Source organism: Octopus bimaculoides, chromosome 18 (genome assembly GCF_046866305.1).
Source record: "Octopus bimaculoides isolate indiv1 chromosome 18, ASM4686630v1, whole genome shotgun sequence".
Lineage (NCBI taxonomy): Eukaryota > Metazoa > Mollusca > Cephalopoda > Octopoda > Octopodidae > Octopus > Octopus bimaculoides.
The window spans coordinates 11685026-11706839 of record NC_142945.1 but is presented as its reverse complement, the minus strand read 5'-3'; the positions used below and the strand labels follow the sequence as shown (position 1 = coordinate 11706839).

Here is a 21814-nt window from a genome sequence, read left to right as displayed (position 1 = left end):
GAAACACACGAAGTGTCACACAGTGGGACTGAACCCAAAACCATGCGATTGCAATGCAAACTTCTTAACCACATGACCTGCATCTGTATATTTATTGTAATTTATTCTACAAGATTTTGTTTGTTTGTGTTTGTTGTTGCTTATACAGTATTTTGAGAGGAAGGTGAGAAAACTTTGTTTCATGATGCAAACGCTACCAAGTTACGTCCCTTGTTATGTTTCGTCTCCTTTTTACTTACCCTTAAGGCATTTTATGATCTAAACCAAGGGTTCTCAACCCTTTTTTATCTTTGGACCCCTTTGATTACTATTTTATTCTGGTCGACCCCCATAGCTATTCAATGTTTAAAAACTAGCTTTATAGAAACTTCTTTCAAAATTCCTATTTCGTTTTCCACACATTAATTTGTGTTGGTTGAATCATATAAAATGTTACAGAAAGGGACCATAGCTGTTTCTTGCAATACATACCAATTCATACATTTAAAGCAGGGGTTTTCAAGTATTTTTTTTTTTTATCTATGGATCCCTTTGTTTTTTTTTGCTATTATGCAAAAATGTCATAAATCCAAAACATTGCTTTTTTTTCAGAAAACAAAAAAATAGTTTCACCATTCCATAGCAAAACTGTTGTACTACACTTTGGCAATTTTTGATATCTTGGCATCTGAAATAACTGGACATATGATAGTTTGACCAAAAGAACCGGCTATTTGTAAGCAAAACTAAATATTGATAAAAACAAAAAAACACATTTGGCCAAATTTGAACATACAACAGTTTAACATGATAGGAACGATATATATATATATATATATATATATGCATCATCATCACCATCGATTAATGTCCGCCTTCCATACTGGCATGGGTTATATATATATATGCACCAAGTAACTAATTGAGTCAAGGCCCAAAACATATATATATTTATACATGTAGAGTCTTGTATCTGTGTTCCTGTGTTTGCATCCTAAGATCAAATTCCATCATTCCTGCATCTCCTTTTTGGTCTTCCTCTTTTTCTGGATCCTTCTGGCTGGGATTGCATACACACACACACACACACACACACACACACTGTATGTGTGTGTGTGATTATGAATTCTTACATTGTACACTTGCATGGAAAATGGCTGGGCTATAGACTGCAATGTTCTGCAATGTTCCTGTCAACACTGATCAGCTCTGTGGTTTTGAAGACCAGCACAGAACGAAAACTTCCTTACTTGAGAAACAAGTTAGAGTTTGTGAGCGGAAGGGCATCGAACTGTAAAACAATGCCTCAACAATATGTATTCCTCTAACTCATGCTAGCATGTAAAAACCAGATATTAAATAACCAAATGAATCAATATATATATATGTATATATATATATCTTTATATTTACAGAGAAAGAGTTTTGAATCACTGAAACAAATGGTGGAGGAAAAACGAATCGCAGAGTGGGAAAAAATGACAAAGAACACATAGAAGCTTCTAGTCTTATTGCCAGCCCTTGTATTATTTTGAGCTGTTGGAGTGCTGTGGATATTTTGACTCTTTGGGCTGAGGAATGGAAATGTTTAAGACTGGTGCTAACAAATTATTGCCATCAGGGATGAATTTAGCTGAGGGAATTGTCTGTCATTTGTGGCTTTGATCTGTTTTTTTTTTTTTTTTTTAAATCCTAAACAGATCTGAAATGTGAGGAAGTTTCCTTCTGTTTTGTAATATAATAAAGAGAGAAAGTTTCGAAGAAAAGTTATTATTTTACAAACATTAATTGTTTTGTTATACAAAACTGTATTGATTTTTTTTTATGAATAAATAACTAGTTGTAAATTAGAACTTGTTTGTGTTTTATGTTATTACTAGCTGGCTCCGTGTCATCAAAAATGACGACTAATTGTAGTATTTTATATGTAAATGTGGATGGTAATTCAAATTAATACACTTGTCAATGTTATCCAGTGGTTGTCTTTTGAAATGTGACATCGATCATTGTCTGTTACTAAAAGAATGTTGGTTCACACATACAAACATGCACACACATACACACATATATTCACACAGAGGTCCAACATTTGAAGATCATGCTTCACCACCTTGTCCCATGACTTCCTGGGTCTATCTTTACCACAGGTTCCTTCGACAGTTAGAGATCAGCTCTTCTTTACACGGCTGTTCTTGTCCACATGCATCACATGTGCATCACAGTGCAGTTGTTTCTCTTGCGCACCACACCTGATGCTTATACCCAACTGATATCTATGACAAAAGAGGTAAGCATTGGTCCCAAGTGATATTCGTTTTGCACCAAGTTATAGACATTCCCTTGTCATGCTGTTAGAAAAGCTGAGTGCAAGTGAATGGCCGTTGGAAATCTGCATCTGACAAGCCCATTGTTTGCTAATGGCTATGTGAATTATATAAATATAAATGAAATGAAGTGAAATCAATTATGTCCCCTCTTATTCTGTCTGTCTGTCGAGTAGCATAGTTATGGGAAGGGCAATGGGGATGGGCCACCCCGGGTAGCCTTTGTAGGGAGGCAATACTTTTGGGTTTGCTGTATAAGCCTGTATAGTGGCGGCTTACACTAGCTACGTCACTCTATCTATCTATCTTATTTCTTTACTGCCCACGAGCTAAACGTAGAGGGGACAAACAAGGACAGAGAAAGGGATTTAGTCGATTACATCGAACCCAGTGCGTAGCTGGTACTTAATTTATCGACCCCGAAAGGATGAAAGGCAAAGTTGAACTCAGAACGTAATGGCAGACGAAATACCGCTAAGCATTTAGCCCGGCGTGCTAACGTTTCTGCCAGCTCGCCGCCTTCAATCTATCTATCTATCTATCTATCTATCTTATTTCTTTATTGCCCAATCTATCTATCTATGCCTGTCGACAAAAGTTGTCCCTGGGAAGATACCGTTTGGAAATAATTATTTACAATCATATAATTTTAAACTAAAATAAAACGAATAACGTCATGAATTTTTTTGTTTTTTTTACATTTAAACAAATAAACGCATAAATAAAATGAAATTTAGATTTTATTGAATTTTCCTATAATTTATCTTAATGGATGATGCAAGGGAGATAACAATGAAACCCTAGAATTTTTTGAAGCTAAAACTTGATAACGTAGAATGAAAGAATAAACCTGCATCGACCGATATTACACGGTCTTATGTTGTTATTGATGATGTTGTTGTTGCTGCTTTTGTTGTATTTACGCACCAATTCAGTCCCGACCGAGAAAACGTTATTATTTATTTATCCCTCTCTATTGTTTTTCTTATTACCTTAATTCTAAACAAACCATCATCAGTTGTCAAGCGGCGATTGGGGACAAACACAGACACAAAGACACACACACACACACACACACACGAGGCACTTTACATATTAAAGCATGACTCTCCAGGTCTGCTAAATAAACATAACGAGGCCCTAAACACATGTAACCACCGGATCTTCCCCACATTCAAATTCTACCACAAATCCAAATGCCAAAATGACTATACAGTACATTTCCACAGTACCCCTTAGGTAATCCCTATGACCTTATAATTCTATATTCTAACTTCTGATCTCTATCTAACCCCTCACTCATACTCATACTCGAACTTCACATTCATCTAATTATATTCGCGTGTGTGTACATCCATGCATAGGTGCGTATATATATATATGTGTGTGTATGTGTATGCGCGTACGTATGTACGTGTGTGTGTGTGAATGTATGGATGTATACAAGGTAGATATACCTGCGTGTACAGGGGCGATAATACATACAGATACACGCATATGTGGGTGTGCACGTATCCATATACATACGAGTACAAGTTATATGTGTAGACATTGATATGTATAAACATCTGTATATATGTATATATGTATATATATATATATATATATATATATATATATATATATATATATATATATATATATATATATATATATATATATATATATATATATATATATATATATATATATATATATATATATATATATATATATATATATATATATATATATATATATATATATATATATATATATATATATGCGCAGGAGTGGCTATGTGGTAAGTAGCTGTGTGGTAAATAGCTCGCTAGCCAACCACATGGTTCCAGGTTCATTCCCACTGCGTGGCACCTTGGGCAAGTGTCTTCTACTATAGCCTCGGGCCGACCAAAGCCTTGTGAGTGGATTTGGTAGACGGAAACTGAAAGAAGCCTGTCGTATATATATATATATATATATATATATATATATATATATGTATGTGTGTGTATGGTTGTGTGTCTGTGTTTGCCCCCCCCCCCCAGCATCGCTTGACAACCGATGCTGGTGAGTTTACGTCCCCGTAACTTAGCGGTTCGGCAAAAGAGACCGATAGAATAAGTACCAGGAATAAGTCCTGGGGTCGATTTGCTCGACTAAAAGGCGGTGCTCCAGCATGGCCGCAGTCAAATGACTGAAACAAGTAAAAGAGTATATATATATATATATATATATATATATATATATATATATATATATATATATATACATATCTAATGTATGGTACTGGTCTTTGTCTGTGGTGCTGCTTCACTCTACTTTTCCTCAACCTCCACGGGCCATGGAGCACCAACCACTTTCTCACTCTCTTGCCTTTCCTTAGCCTCCACATGTGGTGGAGGACAATCTGCTCTAATGTGGCCTTTTAGGCTACATTTATAGCCCCGTGGAATCCCCCCTTCCACTCTGAATTTTAGTGTAACGTCGCCGAACGTAATATTCTTTAACATACTTTCGATATCTTCCGAGGCAACCTGTACTACTATGTCGAGGCTTTGCCCTTGCCAGTTCATCCATGCCTAGCAGTATGGCAGCTACCAGCCAGGCTACATCCACTTCTGAGGGTTTGTCATCTACCCTGACCCTGGAAGCACCTCTCCCAAGGTATGCGGGTAGATGCACCACTTCATCAGTTCTCAACGGTGTCGCTGAGTGCAGCCTGGCGGTAGCTACCTCCCGAAACCGCACCTCCACTGTCCCAAATTTTCTTCCTCTGGCAAGATTGGTTTAAGTGCCCTTTCCACTTGAGCCGTCGTCATGATTTTAATCTTCCTGGCTGCTGCCGAGTACGTTCGGTAAATTATTGTTTTCTCATCTCTTTCCTTTAAAGATAAATCCTTGTTGACATAACCTAACACCATTTTCAACCTCATCCACGTTGTTGAACTGCCGTCCGTGCATTGTTGAACTTCCTTCATTGACAACAGGTTCTGAAGCGTGGCTGGAATGAAGCCACTGATTTTTCGTATTAGGATTACGAAAATACATCCATTTTCATCCCCAGTTACAATTCGATGCGAAAAGCGGGTATCGCAAGAATTTACCAGTAATTGCGTGCAAATGTTCACACGTTGTTGGGCCTGGTCATTGGTCAGTCCATGAGGAGCTTCTCGACATCACCTATTCACAAGGCCGAGCTTATGGAGGTGCTAATTGATGGTGTTTTATGCAGGACCAAGCTCTGTTGAAAATGTACGAGTGCTTGTGCTTGGCTGTTGTTCAACCATTTCAAGCAAGGCCTTATCTTTCACAACAGAAGGTCTCTCCGACTTTCGGTTGTCTTCGAGGCTGATGTTAACTTCTTGAAACGTCTGAACCAGTTTTGTGCCAGATATTCTTGGGTCTTCTACATCATTAATTTTTTTTGCTGCTGCCCTTACGCCCAGTCCTTTTTTTTCACCACAGGTAGTTTAAAATGACTCTAATTACAATTTTTTTTTCATCACTCATTATCAAAACTGTGAAATGAAGAATAAACAATGTTTATATGTTATACAAAAAAGACAAAGAAAATGCTTTTGACTCAACCTTTTATAAAGGTTTCTGGTTTTAGTACAAAGCTGGTCATTTTGATGCAGGGGTGTTGGTCTGCAAAGCATTTTCTTGTCGCTCTGACGATACTAACAGGTTGCCGCCTACGCCAGGCCTTTAATAACTGCATTTGGTATTCATGTCAACCCGAAATAATCCTCTATTTGGTGTTGCTATGAACACCATAGCTTCTCGATTATCATTCTCTAAAAATATAGATAATTTATTTCTAATCAAATGAAACAGATTTTAAAAATCTTATGTTATTGAATAGTCGACCGAGTATCTTGTTCAAATTCTTTCAACCACTTGAAGTATTTCAAAATTTTCACTTGATATTTTTTCTTCTATATTCTACATTGATGTAACATTTTCATTAATAATTCTTAGAAAAAATGAATGAGGTTTTCGTCATCAGCATGCAAAAAAAGAGAAAGTCAAAAATACATTTAAAAACAAAAATAACCTGGTGAAGATTTGAAATACAGGGTGTTCCGAAAGTCTTGTTACTCCCTACATTTTGTTTTATTAGCATTATTATCATTATTTTTTGTTTTAGCACAACCTCTCCCCCACATGTAAGGATTTGGGCCGCCATATCGAATAAGCACCTGATAAGACCCTATTTCTTCGAGGGCACTGTTAACAAACAATCTCACTTGACCATGTTAAGGGAGTAGTTTGTTCCACAGCTCCAGAGGTTGAATGTTGACCTGAATGATTGTTGGTTTCAACAAGATGGTGCCCCCCCCCCCCCCCACTATGCTATCACTGTCTGGGAATACATAAATGAAGTTTTACGGGATAGATGGATAAGGCAAGGATGGCAACAACTTCCAGCATCTGTCGATTGGTCTCCCAGAAGTCCAGAACCTCACGTCTTGCGATAACGCTCTGTGGTGGTATTATCAAAGAGAGAATTTCACATGAACGATACCAGAATACCCATTAGTTGAAGGGCGCCGTTCGGAGAGAGCCTTTACAACGATCACCGAAGCACAGCTTCGAAAAATATCACACAGGACATGACATCGCATCATTTTGTGCCACGAAAATGATGGTTTTCATCCAGACCTTCTCGATGCATATATATATATATATATATATATATATATATATATATATATATATATATATATATATATATATATATATATATGTATGTATGTATGTATATATATGTATGTATGTATATATATAACACTGTACATACATATATATATATATATATATATATATATATATATATATATATATATATATATATATATAGATAGATATCTATATGTGTGTGTGTGTGTGGCTTTGCTTACCAACCGCACGGTTCCCGGTTCAGTCCCACTGCGTGGTACCTTGGGCAAATGTCTTCTACTATAGCCTCGGGTCGACCAAAGCCTTCTAAGTGGATTTGGTAGGTGGAAACTGAAAGAAGCCCGTCGTATATATATGTGTGTATATATATATATATATATATATATATATATATATATATATATATATATATATGTATATATATATATATATATATATATATATATATATATATATATATATATATATATATATATATATATATATATATATATGTGTGTGTGTATATATATATATATGTATATATATATGTGTGTGTGTGTGTGTGTGTGTGTGTGTGTGTGTTCAACATCGCTTGACAACGAATGCGGGAGTGTTTGTGTCCCAGTCACGGTTCGGCAAAGACACCAATCGAGTAAGTACTAGGCTTACAAAGAATAAGTCCTGGGGTCGATTTGCTCGACTAAAGGCGGTGCTCCAGTATGGCCGCAGTCAAATGACTGAAACAAATAAAAGAATAAAAGTATATATATCTATATCTATATGTGTATATATGTACATGTATACACACACACACACATACACACATATATACACACACATATATGTGTGTATATATATATATATATATGTATATATGTATGTATATATATGTATGCATATATATATGTATTTATATTTAAGTGCATATATATGTATATAAATATATATATATACACATAAACACACACACACACACACACACACACACACACACACGCACACACACACACACACACACACATACAAAACACTATACACAACCTTCTGCGCCAATAAACCACTATTGTTCCTAAAAGTATTTTTTATATCTTCTACGGACTGCTTAAAGCTCACCAATTTCCTAAACGTTGGTCCTTGGACCTTACCTTTACACACACACACACACATTTATATATCCACATACACGCTCGCTTCTGCACACACGCAACACGAAAGTGTTATTACTAAAACAGAGCAGATTAGAGGCTATAGATTATATTTTTAGGATTTACATAGATTACGACTATTAAGATTGACGTTTGCTAGATTTCTCTGGTAATCATTATCGGCCTATCTATCTATCTATCTATCTATCTATCTATCTATCTATCTATCTATCTATCTATCTATCTATCTACGTATGTATGTATATATGTATGTATGTATGTATGTATTTGTCTGTCTGTATGTCTGTCTATTTATCTATCTATATTCTTTTATTCTTTTATTTGTTTCAGTCATTTGACTGCGGCCATGCTGGAGCACCGCCTTTAGTCGAGCAAATCGACCCCAGGACTTATTCTTTGTGTTCCTAGTACTTATTCTATCGGTCTCTTTTGCCAAACCGCTAGAAAAACGGGGACGTAAACACACCAGCATCGGTTGTCAAGCGATTTTGTGGGGACAAACACAGACACACAAGCATATACACACACACACATATATATATACATATACACGACGGGCTTCTTTCAGTTTCCGTCTACCAAATCCACTCACAAGGCTTTGGTCGGCCCGAAGCTATAGTAGAAGACACTTGCCCAAGGTGCCACGCAGTGGGACTGAACCAGGAACCTCACGCGATCATTTTTTTCTTTCTTTCTTTCGTATCCTCTCTCTCTTCAATCTTTTCTCTTTTCAAAGAAAATATTTCTCCGGCGTTCTAGTCTAACGACCCTCCATGTTTGTTTTCGTTGGGTTTCCTTGTATGTCTCCACTGTCCTGTTTTTGTTCCCAATCATTGACCTTCCATAAATCTCAAATTTTATTTTGGTACTTATGGGAACAGCTGTCTACGAAGATTCATATTGTCGTTCAATGCTCGAAATGAGGAGTAGGTAGACAGCCGACGACTGATGAAGGGTCGTTCTTTATGTTACCTGTCCTGTTTTCCATTTGTTTCGGTCGTTGTTCGCATATTGAACTTAATTGTTTTCGTATTTCATGTTGTTTACTATGCACACACACACACACACACACACACACACACACACACACACACACACACACACACACACACATATGTTTGTCTTCCTTTCGGTTGGTTTATAGTATGTCCTGTTTTTGTTACCAACTTTGACCCTCCGCAAATCCCGAATTTTATTTTGGTTCGCGGGAGCAACTGCCTTCAAAGCCTTATATTGTTTTTCATTGCACGAAATAAGGAGTAGAAGGACAGCTGACAACTGATGAAGGGTCGTTCTATATGTTACTTATCTTGTTTTCCATTTGTTTCTCTCGTTGTTTGCGTACTCAACTTTATTTCCGTATTTCATGTTTGATGACGGCCTGTAGACGTATATGCATACCTATATACATAAATATGTACGTATGTACATATATGTATGTATATATGCATATATCTATATATTATTTATATTATTATTTGATTGAACACCACGCATCCATTTCCAAGTTTATCTATCTATCTATCTATCTATCTATCTATCTATCTATCTATCTATCTATCTATCTATCTATATACATACATACACATGTGTGTATATATATATATCTCTTCGAAACGCCGGTGTTAAAACGGGGGTAGCTGATGAAGGAAAATGTTCTCTATGTGGCTTGTGTGTTTTCTGTACTCTGATTATCATTATTTTCTTGTTTACGTTTTGTTTGCAATGTCCTGTACCCAGATATGCACCTACACATACAGGTGGATGTCAGTATGCACATACCTGTACGTATATATGCATACACTCTTTTATTATTTGTTTTTATATATATATATATATATATATATATATATATATATATATATATATATATATATACATATATGTATGTGTGTATACATACATGTGTACGTGCGCCTACGTACGCCTACGTACGCCTACGTACGCGTACGTGCACACATATGTGTGTGAGTGTGTGTGTGTGTGTGTGTGTGTGTGTGTGTGTGTGTGTGTGTGTGTGTGTGTGTGTGTACGTCTGTATTGTATACAGAGACTACAAAACGAACACTCACGAAATCATGTTTTTGTTATTTATCACCCGAGGGGGCGAAAGCTGGATAGTATTTATTTTGAAATCGTAACCAAACTGCTTCCAACCACAACATACCGTCTGTGAATAAAAGAGAATTAGAAAGACAGGAAGTTGAAATACAGTTGCGGTGGCAATCTTTCTCTCTTTTTCTCCTGTCTGTTTGTCCTTTTCTTGAATAAAGAGAGAATGGAAAGCACACATGGACACACACGCACGCACGCACGCACGCGCGCACGAACGCATGCGCGCACGCGGTAGAGTGACAGCGATGATGGTAGTGTTTGTACAGCTTACTTCTCTGCTTTTCTGTCTCTTTCTTTGGCATGTCTATCTTTCTTTACCACCCTGCGGTACACCGTAATTTACACACGCACACACACAAGTTCCCTATATATATATATATATATATATATAGAGAGAGAGAGAGCGAGACAGAGGGAGAATTCACAAAAAAAAAACAACAAACGAAGACAAATAGATGTATTAGTATAACGCTCGGGAATTGAGAAATTCTTTAACGTTTCGAGCCTACGCTTTTCAACAGAAAGGAACACGGAAAGAAACAAGGAGAGAAACAAGTAGAGAAACAAGGAAAGAAAAAAAAAGAAGAGAAAAAATGTGTGTAGTGGTCAGCGATCTATCATGGCGAAATGATATATATATATATATATATATATATATATATATATATATATATATATATATATATATATGTATGTATGTATGTATGTATAAACCTGTGTCCATATATATATATGTAGTCAAATCGAATATACGAACAATTAAAATAACAATAACAAACAACAAGAAGAGGTGCTCATGGATTGTATATTAGTTTGATGCTTGACAAAAAGGGAGAGCTTTCGACGTTTCGAGCATTCCGCTACATCGAAAAGGAAAAAGGAAAAGTCCAAAGAAGGAAAAATAATCACCAAAAGCATGTGTGCAGTTACATTGCCCCCCCCCCACCACCACCACACGTGCGCGATTGCTTCCACGGTTTTTGTCTACCTAATTCACTCACAAAGCTTTGGTCGGCCCGAGGCTAGATTAGGTGCCGTGCTGTGAAGCTGAACCTCAAAACCACCTTGTTGTACAGCGAGATTCGTAACTACACAACCTTGTCTTGTGAAGAAATATTTCGATTTCAAGAACTTGGATGAATAAACCACACAGCTACGCCGTTTTCAGCTTTTAGGTAAAAATATTTCAACAAATATTTTGATTTCTGAATATAAAAAGATATCAATCCTGAACGTTTGTTTGTTCTAGACTGAAGCTTTATGAAACAACATATTAATTTTCTTCGAGTTGCCAAGGATACAAACGTTGTTACCTTGTTTATAAGTTTAGGTATATTGTAATATTTCCAGACAATTTTATAGTTCTATAACAATATTATTTTTCGAAGATCATATGTAAATGATAAACTAGCGTTCACATTTTTTTTTTTGCCTCGGATTTTTGGAAGAATGCAAGTGTTGATTAAATCGATCTCTAAATTTATTTTCAGTTGACTCTGTATAATCTTTGAACACTGGATTATCAGCTGTAAATATTTCTGCACAGTGAACTGTTGATTTTGAAAGACACGAGTTGTTTGATGGGCAGCTACTCAAACAAAGAATACCTGAAGAAAACGGTTGTTTAAGAATTTTATATTCATGTATGCTCATCCTCTCTCCCTCTATGATGTATGTATGTGTATGTGTGTGTGTGTGTGTGTGTGTGTGTGTGTGTGTGTGTGTGTGTGTGTGTGTGTATGCGCATACATACACATACATATATCTAAAGGGTGTTCGGGCTAAATTTGACGATTTTTTTGGTCTCCTTTTGTTTGTTCAGGAACAGCTCAATGCATTGGTGAATAGTCAACGGCGTTAGAGAGCATAAAGATTAAAAGTTGTAGTTGAGAAAAACGTAGCTGACATGGAGGACTGGAAGTCATCTGAATATTGGAAAAGAGTTACCTGTATCCTGATGATTTGCGCCGGGTATCAAAATGCCGACTTCACGACTGCTGCTCAAAACTCTGTGAGCACTGAAAAGGCTGTGATACGTGACATGGACAGTTGCGACGGAGACTACGAAGCTGTGACGTTCTGACAGCGTCCGCACGCAGAAATTCGTTCCCATGATATTTAATAAACTAAATTCAGACAGCTATATGAAGCTGTTGGAGACTGTGGTCAATCCGAGGCTGAAGCGTGTTGAGGAATTATTAGAACTTGCACTGTCAACTTTTAAAAACCATTATGAAAAAGAGGGCTGTATTTTGAAAAAAAAAAAAGAAAGAAAATATTGCTTTTTTCATGAATGATGTCTGTCTACCTTATCTAATTTTGGGGCCGTAATTCGAATCTGCTTTTACGGTTTGCATATCGTTCAAGTTTACCTATGTCAGAAGCACATCTTCAAATTTAAGGCGGCGAGCTGGCAGAAACGTTAGCACGCCGGGCGACAAGCTTCGCGGTATTTTGTCTGCCGTTACGTTCTGGGTTCAAATTCCGCCGAGGTCGACTTTGCCTTTCATCCTTTCGGGGTCGATAAATTAAGTACCAGTTACGCACTGGGGTCGATGTAATCGACTTAATCCTTTTGACTGTCCTTGTTTGTCCCCTTTATGTTGAGCCCCTTGTGGGCAATAAAGAAATAAAAAGCACATCTTCAAATTTAGCATATAATAATTCTTCCTAATTTTGGCTCAAGACCAGCCATTTTCAGGGCAAGGGTAAGGCAGTTACATCGGCCCTAGTACTTGCCTGGTACTTCATTTTATCGACAATGGAAAGCTGAAAGTAAAGTTAAATTCCAGCAGAATTTGAATTTAGGATGTAACGAGTCGATGCGCAAACGATTCTGCCACCTTGTCACCTTATAATTCGGTGTATGAGAATCTTTTCTTATTTTAACATAAGGTCAGTAGATTCGAAAGGAGGGAATTCGACAAAATCGCCTTTCAGTGCTCAGCTAGTACTTATTTTATCGATCCCGAAAGGCAAGTCGACCTCGGCAGCATTTAAACTCAAGAGTTTAAAGTCGGAAGAAATACCGCTAAGCATTTTGTCCAGCACGATAGCGATTCTACAAGCTCACCGTCTTCATTTAGCCTATATTAATACATATGAAATACGCACAGTATTATAACAGAAGTTGCAAATATATCCTTTTATAGCCTGTATAGTCAATTTAGTTATTTTATGGGACGATCTAACCCCTATTTGCCTCCATTTAGGCGTTATATTTGAGCCTACTTTACAAAAAATTATCATTATCTATTAAAATTTTCTCTTACCTTACGGTACCAACAATTATTTAATGCATACGTTGTTTCTTCACGTTTTCTATTTGCTTATTGTTAAATTTCTTTAAATAAAAACAAATGGTACGTTTTATTACACATCTGTGATATTCCTTGCTCTATCAAACCACCAACACAGTAAAATATATCAAATATTATTGACATGACTCACGCAATAGCAAGCAACGCTTATGTTATAGGAAGAAATGCATCACTTAAACAATAAATTCTGACCGCTTCGTATTAATTCAACATTTGAAGGTGTAGAATATGCATAAAAAAGAAGGTTGGTTCGGCAAAAGCATTGTTTAAAGAAGCGGCTTCCTTTCCTTGGATTGCAGCATATTACCATTTTTGGACTTTCATTCGGCATCAACGATTAATCTGCCACCATGTTAGTATTTTATCGTTCCTGGAATTATATCGCATGTCTTTTTTAAAAAACCTTGTTTTTACTCTTCACTAAAAGCTTCTGAACTGGCAAGGAAGTAATCTAAATAGCTGTGTTAGAAATGCACTTTAATACTGGCATTACATTCTAGCTACTAGTAAATGTGACATGGCTGGCCTTTTGAAATACGGGTACAATTCATATTTACTAGCCAAGTGGACTGGAGCAATGAGAAACTAAGTGTCTTGCTTGAGGACACAACTCACAAGTATCGAACTCACATCATTGCCATCGTAAGCCGAACACCCTAACCACTAAGCCACGCTCCTCCACCATACATACAGACATGCATGCATAATATCTATACCGTATTTGCCAACTCATAAGGTACATGACGTAATGAGATGCAGCTCAATTTTCAAAAGTCATTTCTTACAAAAAAAAAATTAAAAAGAAGAAATTAAAGAAGAAACAAACAACATTTTTGCCTGATGCTCTTAGCTAGCTCCACTGTCAGCTATTTTGAAGTCTGATGTATTCAGATCTTTTCGAAATTCCATTACGATCCATGGAAAAAAATATACCCTTAACACACTCGTGGCTCTATTTCTAACTAAATACACCTCTATACGTTTCACTGAAATTCTAAACCAATTACGAATTAAAATTGAGTAAATAAAACAACTACAACCTTTTTTTCTTTATTTCCATTTGTTGATATATGAAAGTAGTCTTTCACACGCAACTCATCAAACGATTCTTAATATAAATCTATTTTGGAATCTTTATCTAAAATGTACAGCAAATTGCAGATAAATACAGGTAAAAATCTGAAATATAAAGTTAATTTTTGTTTAAATATCATCATATATATATATTTTATCACTTACGAGTTTCAGTCATTGGCCTACGGCCATGCTGGGACAATGCCTCGAAGAGTTTTAGTCGAACAAATCTTCCCCAGTATTAATGTATTTTTTCTTATAAAGTTTGGTGCTTATCGTATCGTTCTCCCTTTGCCGAACCGCCGGATTAAGTGGACATAAACCAACATCAGTTGTCAATGTGTGTGTGTGTGTGTGTACATATATACAAGGTGGGGCAGAGAGGACGGACGTTTTTGAAATGGCTATTACTCAGCCCCTGGGGAAGAGACATGTCCGAAAGGTACCATTCGGTCCGCGGTGTCTTACCTTTTTTTTTCTCTTTTGCAGGTGAAGAAGCCATGGCGCTGTGGACAAGAGAGCATCGCGTGTTTGCCTACAACAGTTACGTGAAGAATAACGAGTCTGTCACAGCAGTTCAGCGTGAGTTTCGGCGCCACTTCAACATTCACCGAAATCAGGCTGTTCCCACCCGTAACACAACATTACGTTAGGTGTATGCACTTCGTACACGACCTACACTAGTGAATAGGAGACTGGTGGGGGCGCCACGAACAGTACGGACCCCGGAAAATGTGGAACGCGTCAGACAAGCTTTGATACGGAGTCCGAATCGCTCTGCTCGGAAGCATTTCACTGAACTTGGCATCGATAACCGATCGGTAAGGCATATTTTGCATGAAGACCTGCATTTCCACCCGTGCAAATTGGCCATTGGGCAACAGTTGAAACCATGACACAGCGGCATAACTTCAAACGTCAGATGGAAGCAATCTTTGAGGCAAATGACAACCTCATTTTGTTAATGAGTGATGATGCTCATTTTCATCTCAATGGCATGGTGAATCGACAGAACTGTCGTTACTGGGCTCTTGAAAATCCGAGAGAACTGCACGAAGGGCCACTGTACAGCTCAAAAGTGACGGTCTGGTGTGCTGTTGCAAAAGCTGCTGTCGTTGGTCCTTACTTTTTTTTAACACAATAATGGAAATGCTGTTACTGTGAATTCCAAGCGTTGCATCGAGATGATAAGCAACTTCTTTGTGCCTGAATTACGACAAAAACGTATGCCTATTCGACATGCGTAGTTTCAGCAGGATGGGGTGACGGCCCACACAGCCAGAGCATCAATGGTCGTTTTTCACCCTCTCTTCGGTGACCGCCCTATTTCCAGGTTTGTTGATATTCCTTGGCCCATCGGTCCCCTGATTTGTCGATGTGTGATTATTTCTTATGGGGAAACCTCAAGGCACGTGTGTATGTGCATAAGCCCCGTACACTGGACGATTTGAAGGAAACTATTCGCGTGGAAGTCGCCCAAATTGATAGAGCAATGCTGGAGGGAGTAGAGGCCAACTTCCAAGAACGCCTTCAGAAATGCATCAATGAAAACGAACACCACGTGATGAATGTTGTTTTCCACACGTGATTATGACAAATACTTATTCAATACGAATTGAAACATAGTTGCAGAGTTATTACAAACAACGCATTAAGAAATAATGCACAGTCTCTTACAGCTGTTTCTAGAATAGCTGTACTTATAGTGTATAAGTCATTGAGTAAAGACTTTCCTATATGTCAACTATACCGTCTTCAGAGAGGAAGAATTAAGGAACATACTCTGTAAAAGATAATAGTAGTCTCCATTTTCAACCTGAGCACTTATTGTACATAACTATTGCATTACATCATAAGACGAAATTTTATACACACACGCACGCACTCGTGAGGGAAACGGAAAATGGGTTTGGTGCGAATCTTTATTTAACGCATTTCCCGTCACCTCATCAATTATAAACTAAATGAACACTGCAGAATTCCTGACGTCTGTCCATTGAAAATGATACCATAACTGCAGATGGAAACCAGGTAGCCCAAACGCTGAGTGTGTTTGAATCGGCATACCAATAGACATATACCGAAAGACCAGATAATTACTATATATATATATATATATATATATATATATATATATATACGTATGTATATCTGTATATATGCATGTATTAAAGTCACACTATATGCATTCAACTAATCGGGTGGACACACATAAAAATGTCCCTAATGTATCGTTTTACAAACCACATTGAATACACAGTACGATACAAGAGAAACACACAAGGAATGTATAAAATTATAAATAACGAGAGAAATATATTATGATAAACATTTTTTTGCCACTGGAAATTCTTATTTAACGACAACTGTTTCGCAGCTTAATAAAAAAATATGTGTAGATAATTTATTTTATTATATTTTATTATAAGTAATTAATTACTTACACGTCTGCATTAATATATATATATATATATATATATATATATATATATATATATATATATATATATATATATATATATATATATATATATATATATATATATATATTTATATATATATATATATATATACAATCTTTAAATTAATGTAGATATTAAGCTAGCTCTACAAATTAAAAGAAATCCATATTCAAAATAATCCCTCGACATAACGTTTGAAGAAGGTAAAGTCAATATTAGAAAAAAATACCTTAAAAATATGGAAGACAAGAATAAAATTAATAGAAATTAATAAGGCAGTTTTCTAAAGAAGGGAAGGGAAATTTAGTAAGATATTAAAAAGTAATTAGTAGATAATGTTGGCATAAGAGAAGGAAAATCATGTATTTATCATTAATAACCTAGAAAATAAAAGATCGGGAAGATAAGAAAATAATAATATTAAAGTGAAACTAAATAAAAGTTCTTAGAGACAATGCTTACGAAATATAAGGATAGATAGCAACAAGAAAGATATAAATGACATTAAATTAAAGATTAGAAGCCCAAAGATATACGAGAATTGAAGAATAAAAGTCGTATTATTTAGTATTGTAGATGGAGATGGATTTAAATATATAAAGTAAGTACATAGAATAATAATATTGATATGCATTCGTTGAAATAGTGTTTGAAAATACGTAATTATTGATATAAAACATCTAGATATGTTAAAATTTTTTTTATTACATATAACCCTCAATGTCCTATAAATATTGTTAGCATCTACATAAGGTCGAAATTTGAATTACTATTATATGCAAGGTGGTCGAATTGATTATATGAGCAATTAAGTATTATCATCAGGGTTATAAATAATTATAATTAGTAAGAGATAAAGTAATAAAGATAAGCCAAGAGAAACATAAGCAAACACGCACGCATACACACGCACACACACACTTACATACATATACATATACAGACATATAGACACATTCATATACTTATATACATACATATAGATATATACATACGTATATATATACAAACATACACAATCATAGATTCATATATATATATATATGTATATATATATATATATATATATATATATATATATATATATATATATATATTCTTTTATTTGTTTGTCATTTTACTACGGCCATGCCTTTAGTCGAACAGATTGACATCAGGACTTATTCTTTGTACACCTAGTACTTATTCTATCGATCAGTTTTGGCGAACTGCTATGTTACGGGGACGTAAACATACCAACATCGGTTGTCAAGCGATGTTGGGGAGACAAACACAGACACACAAACATACACGCGCGCGCGCGCACACACACATACATAGATATTTATACATATACACATACACACATGCACAGATATGCACACACACACTCATATATTATATGTGTGTGTGTATGTGCGTGTATGAGTGTATGAGTCTTATACTTCTGTGTTTCTGACCCCCACATACCGCTTGACAAGGAGTGCTGGTTTGTTTACAACACCGTAACTTAGCAGTTCGGCAAAAGAGAGAACACAATAAATGCCAAACTTTAAAAGACCCATAAATCCTGGGGTTGATTTGTTCGGCTGAATCCCCTTCGAGGTGTTGTCTCAACATGGCCGCAGTCAGAAGTAATTAATAACAACAACAACAATAATGATATAATAATAATAATGATAGTAACAATAATAATAATAATAATAATAATAATAATAATAATAAAAACTTAGTGGTTGATTCATTAAAAAAATTAAATATAAAATCATCCAAATATACTTTGTATGTTTGTTGAGAATTAAAGGGAGACTTATTTTGAAACGGTGTAGTCTTTCTTTTCTATATCATATAACGAAGAAGAAGCAATATTGATCTTCACTGGAACATTTTTACGTTTTTTTCACAATTTTTTTCTTTCTTTTTCTGTTACCCTTTTCTTTCCCTTTAAAAAAAAAAATATATAAATAGATAATGTAACAAACACAGAAAAAAGAAAAAAACTGTCGGAATTGTTAAAATTGTTGGCAGTTTGAGACGAAATTATCGGCCAGTCATTCCTAGCTGAAATTATACACAACAGCTCAGTCATAAGGGAAAAATAACACCCCACCACCCACAACACATATATGTGTCTACACACACACACACACACACACACACACACACACACATACACACATACATATATATATATATAGACATACACATATATACATATACTTGTATGTACATATATGTATGTATGTCTGTATATATATATATATATATATATATATATATATATATATATATATATATATATGTATGTATATATATATATGTATATATATATATGTATATATATGTATATATGTATATATATATATATATATATATATATATATATATATATATATATATATATATATGCATGTATGCACATATATGTATGTATGTCTGTATATATATATATATATATATATATATATATATATATGCATGTATGTACATATATGCATGTATATATATAGATGTATATATATATATATATATATATATATATATATATATATATATATATATATATATATATATATATATATATATATATATATATACATACACACACACACACACATATATATATATATATATGCATATAGTTGTATGCACGTATATGTATGTATGTCTGTATGTATATATATATATATATATATATATATATATATGTATGCATATATATGTATATGTATATATATGTACGTATGTATGTATATATATACTTACATGCATATGTATGTGTATATATATATATATACACATACACATAAATATACATAGACGTGTATATAAATGTATATATGCATACATATTGTATATATATATATATATATATATATATATATATATATATATACATATATACACACCCACAGACATACGTCCATACACTCGCGCACACACACACGCACACACTCACACACACACGCACACACTCACACACACATACACACTTAAATAGGTAAATAACCAGCATTTCAACCTATGTTCAATTAATCTCCCCTTCCCTCCTCCATTACATTTTTTTTTTCATGTAGAATATTTTGGAGAACGAGAATGGACGTCGAGTTTCTGCCAAAAAGTTACTGGAATTATTATTACAAGTCGGAAGTGTGGTTTTTTTTTATCATTATTATCATCAGCATGAATAATAATAATAATAATAATAATAATAATAATAATAATAATAATAATAATAATAATGATAATTTTTATCACCGTTATCTCTGCGGTTTTGTGGATGCTGGTATTATTATTATTATTATTATTATTATTATTATTATTATTATTATTATTATTATTATTATTAAGTGGTCATCTGATCCCTAGCATCAGTGACGAAGAAATTTGCCATTTTATCGTTCGACTGGAATGTTGTGTGAAGGTTGGATGTCACACAACTTCTCTATGTAATTTCGTCACCTTTTTTTTTTTCTTCTTCGTTTTCTTACATCATACACATGCTATCGTATTTGTCTCATGAAAGACTTAGCATATAAGAATACCAGAGACTGCCAACCACAAACGAAGACATAAATGCGAAACGAAACGAAATTGATATATGTTTTTGTGTGTGTGTTTTTGATGTACCAAACTGTGTTTGGTTTGTCTTCAAATGAGATATTTCCTGGTTGTCAGACCTTCCTTGACCGATGAAAAGCTACGAAAGCAAGCGTTGACTAGAAAGTAGATATTTCCTGGAAAGCAATACGGAAAATTACGAGTCGATGTCACAATTCTTTCTTGGTCCAATATAAAAAGAAATGATAATCTGGAATCCCAGTCCAAATGGGAGAATCGCCAAAATTTTTCCGGCTAAAACTAGATTTTTGAGGTTGCCAAAATGTAAGAAGCTGAAATCGCGATGGTATGTAATGTGTCCGGATGTTACGCATAAGACCTCAAAGAAACAAGACTTCTTTACAGATTTGTTCACAAGAAGTGTTGTGTATATGTGATTCCGAGTTGGTTATTTTTAGTAAAAACACAAATTGCTTCTCTCTCAGTGTCAACGTAGCTGAGATATCCAAAGAAGATTTTAAAAGTCCAAACACAAACAGAATGCACTCGATCCAAAGATTAAAAGAATGTAATTATAGAATATTGCATACTTGACGAGCGGTTCAGTGGAAGAATTCAGACTTTTCTGTCTTTGGACAAAATGATAAAGAGAAAAAGGAAAAAAAGGAAAAAAAAAAAAAATGTCGAAAAAGGTGGAAACAAATAAAAACCTTGGAAACATTAAAACAAAATACAAAATAAGCTTAAACTATTTGTTTTGTATTTATCGTTTGTGTGCGTGTGTGTGTGTGCCTTACGCCTTCATGTCTTAAAGAATTCTAAACAAATACGAAATTTAAGTCTTCTTTTTTTCTATAATTTCTGAAATAAGATAATGGCGTAAAAGAAATACTACCGAACAAAATGGCTGAAATTGTGAAAAAAAACAAACAAACCAACCCAAAAAAAAACAAAAAAAAAAACAAATAAAAACGCACATTCACACATGCGCAACACCGTGTATATGCGTGTGTCTGTTAGTATCTCAGTATACACACGCGCGCATATATGCATACACACACAAGCACACATACACACATGCTTGTGTGTATGTATTTATGAATGTATATATATCTTGTATGCATATATATCTTTTATGTGATATATATATGTATATATATATATATATATATATATATATATATATA

General features: G+C 34.8%; 1 protein-coding gene across 1 annotated transcript in view; it reads left to right on the top strand.

Moving 5' to 3' along the window:
- Positions 1-1832, top strand: part of LOC128249848 (protein PET100 homolog, mitochondrial-like) — a 10760-nt gene extending 8928 nt beyond the window's left edge. Inside the window, exon 4 of the mRNA XM_089365747.1 lies at positions 1395-1832. Within this exon, the coding sequence (XP_089221873.1) occupies positions 1395-1475 (81 nt within the window). The 3' untranslated portion in view covers positions 1476-1832. The remainder of the gene's footprint in view (positions 1-1394) is intronic.
- The last annotated feature ends 19982 nt before the right edge of the window (positions 1833-21814 follow it).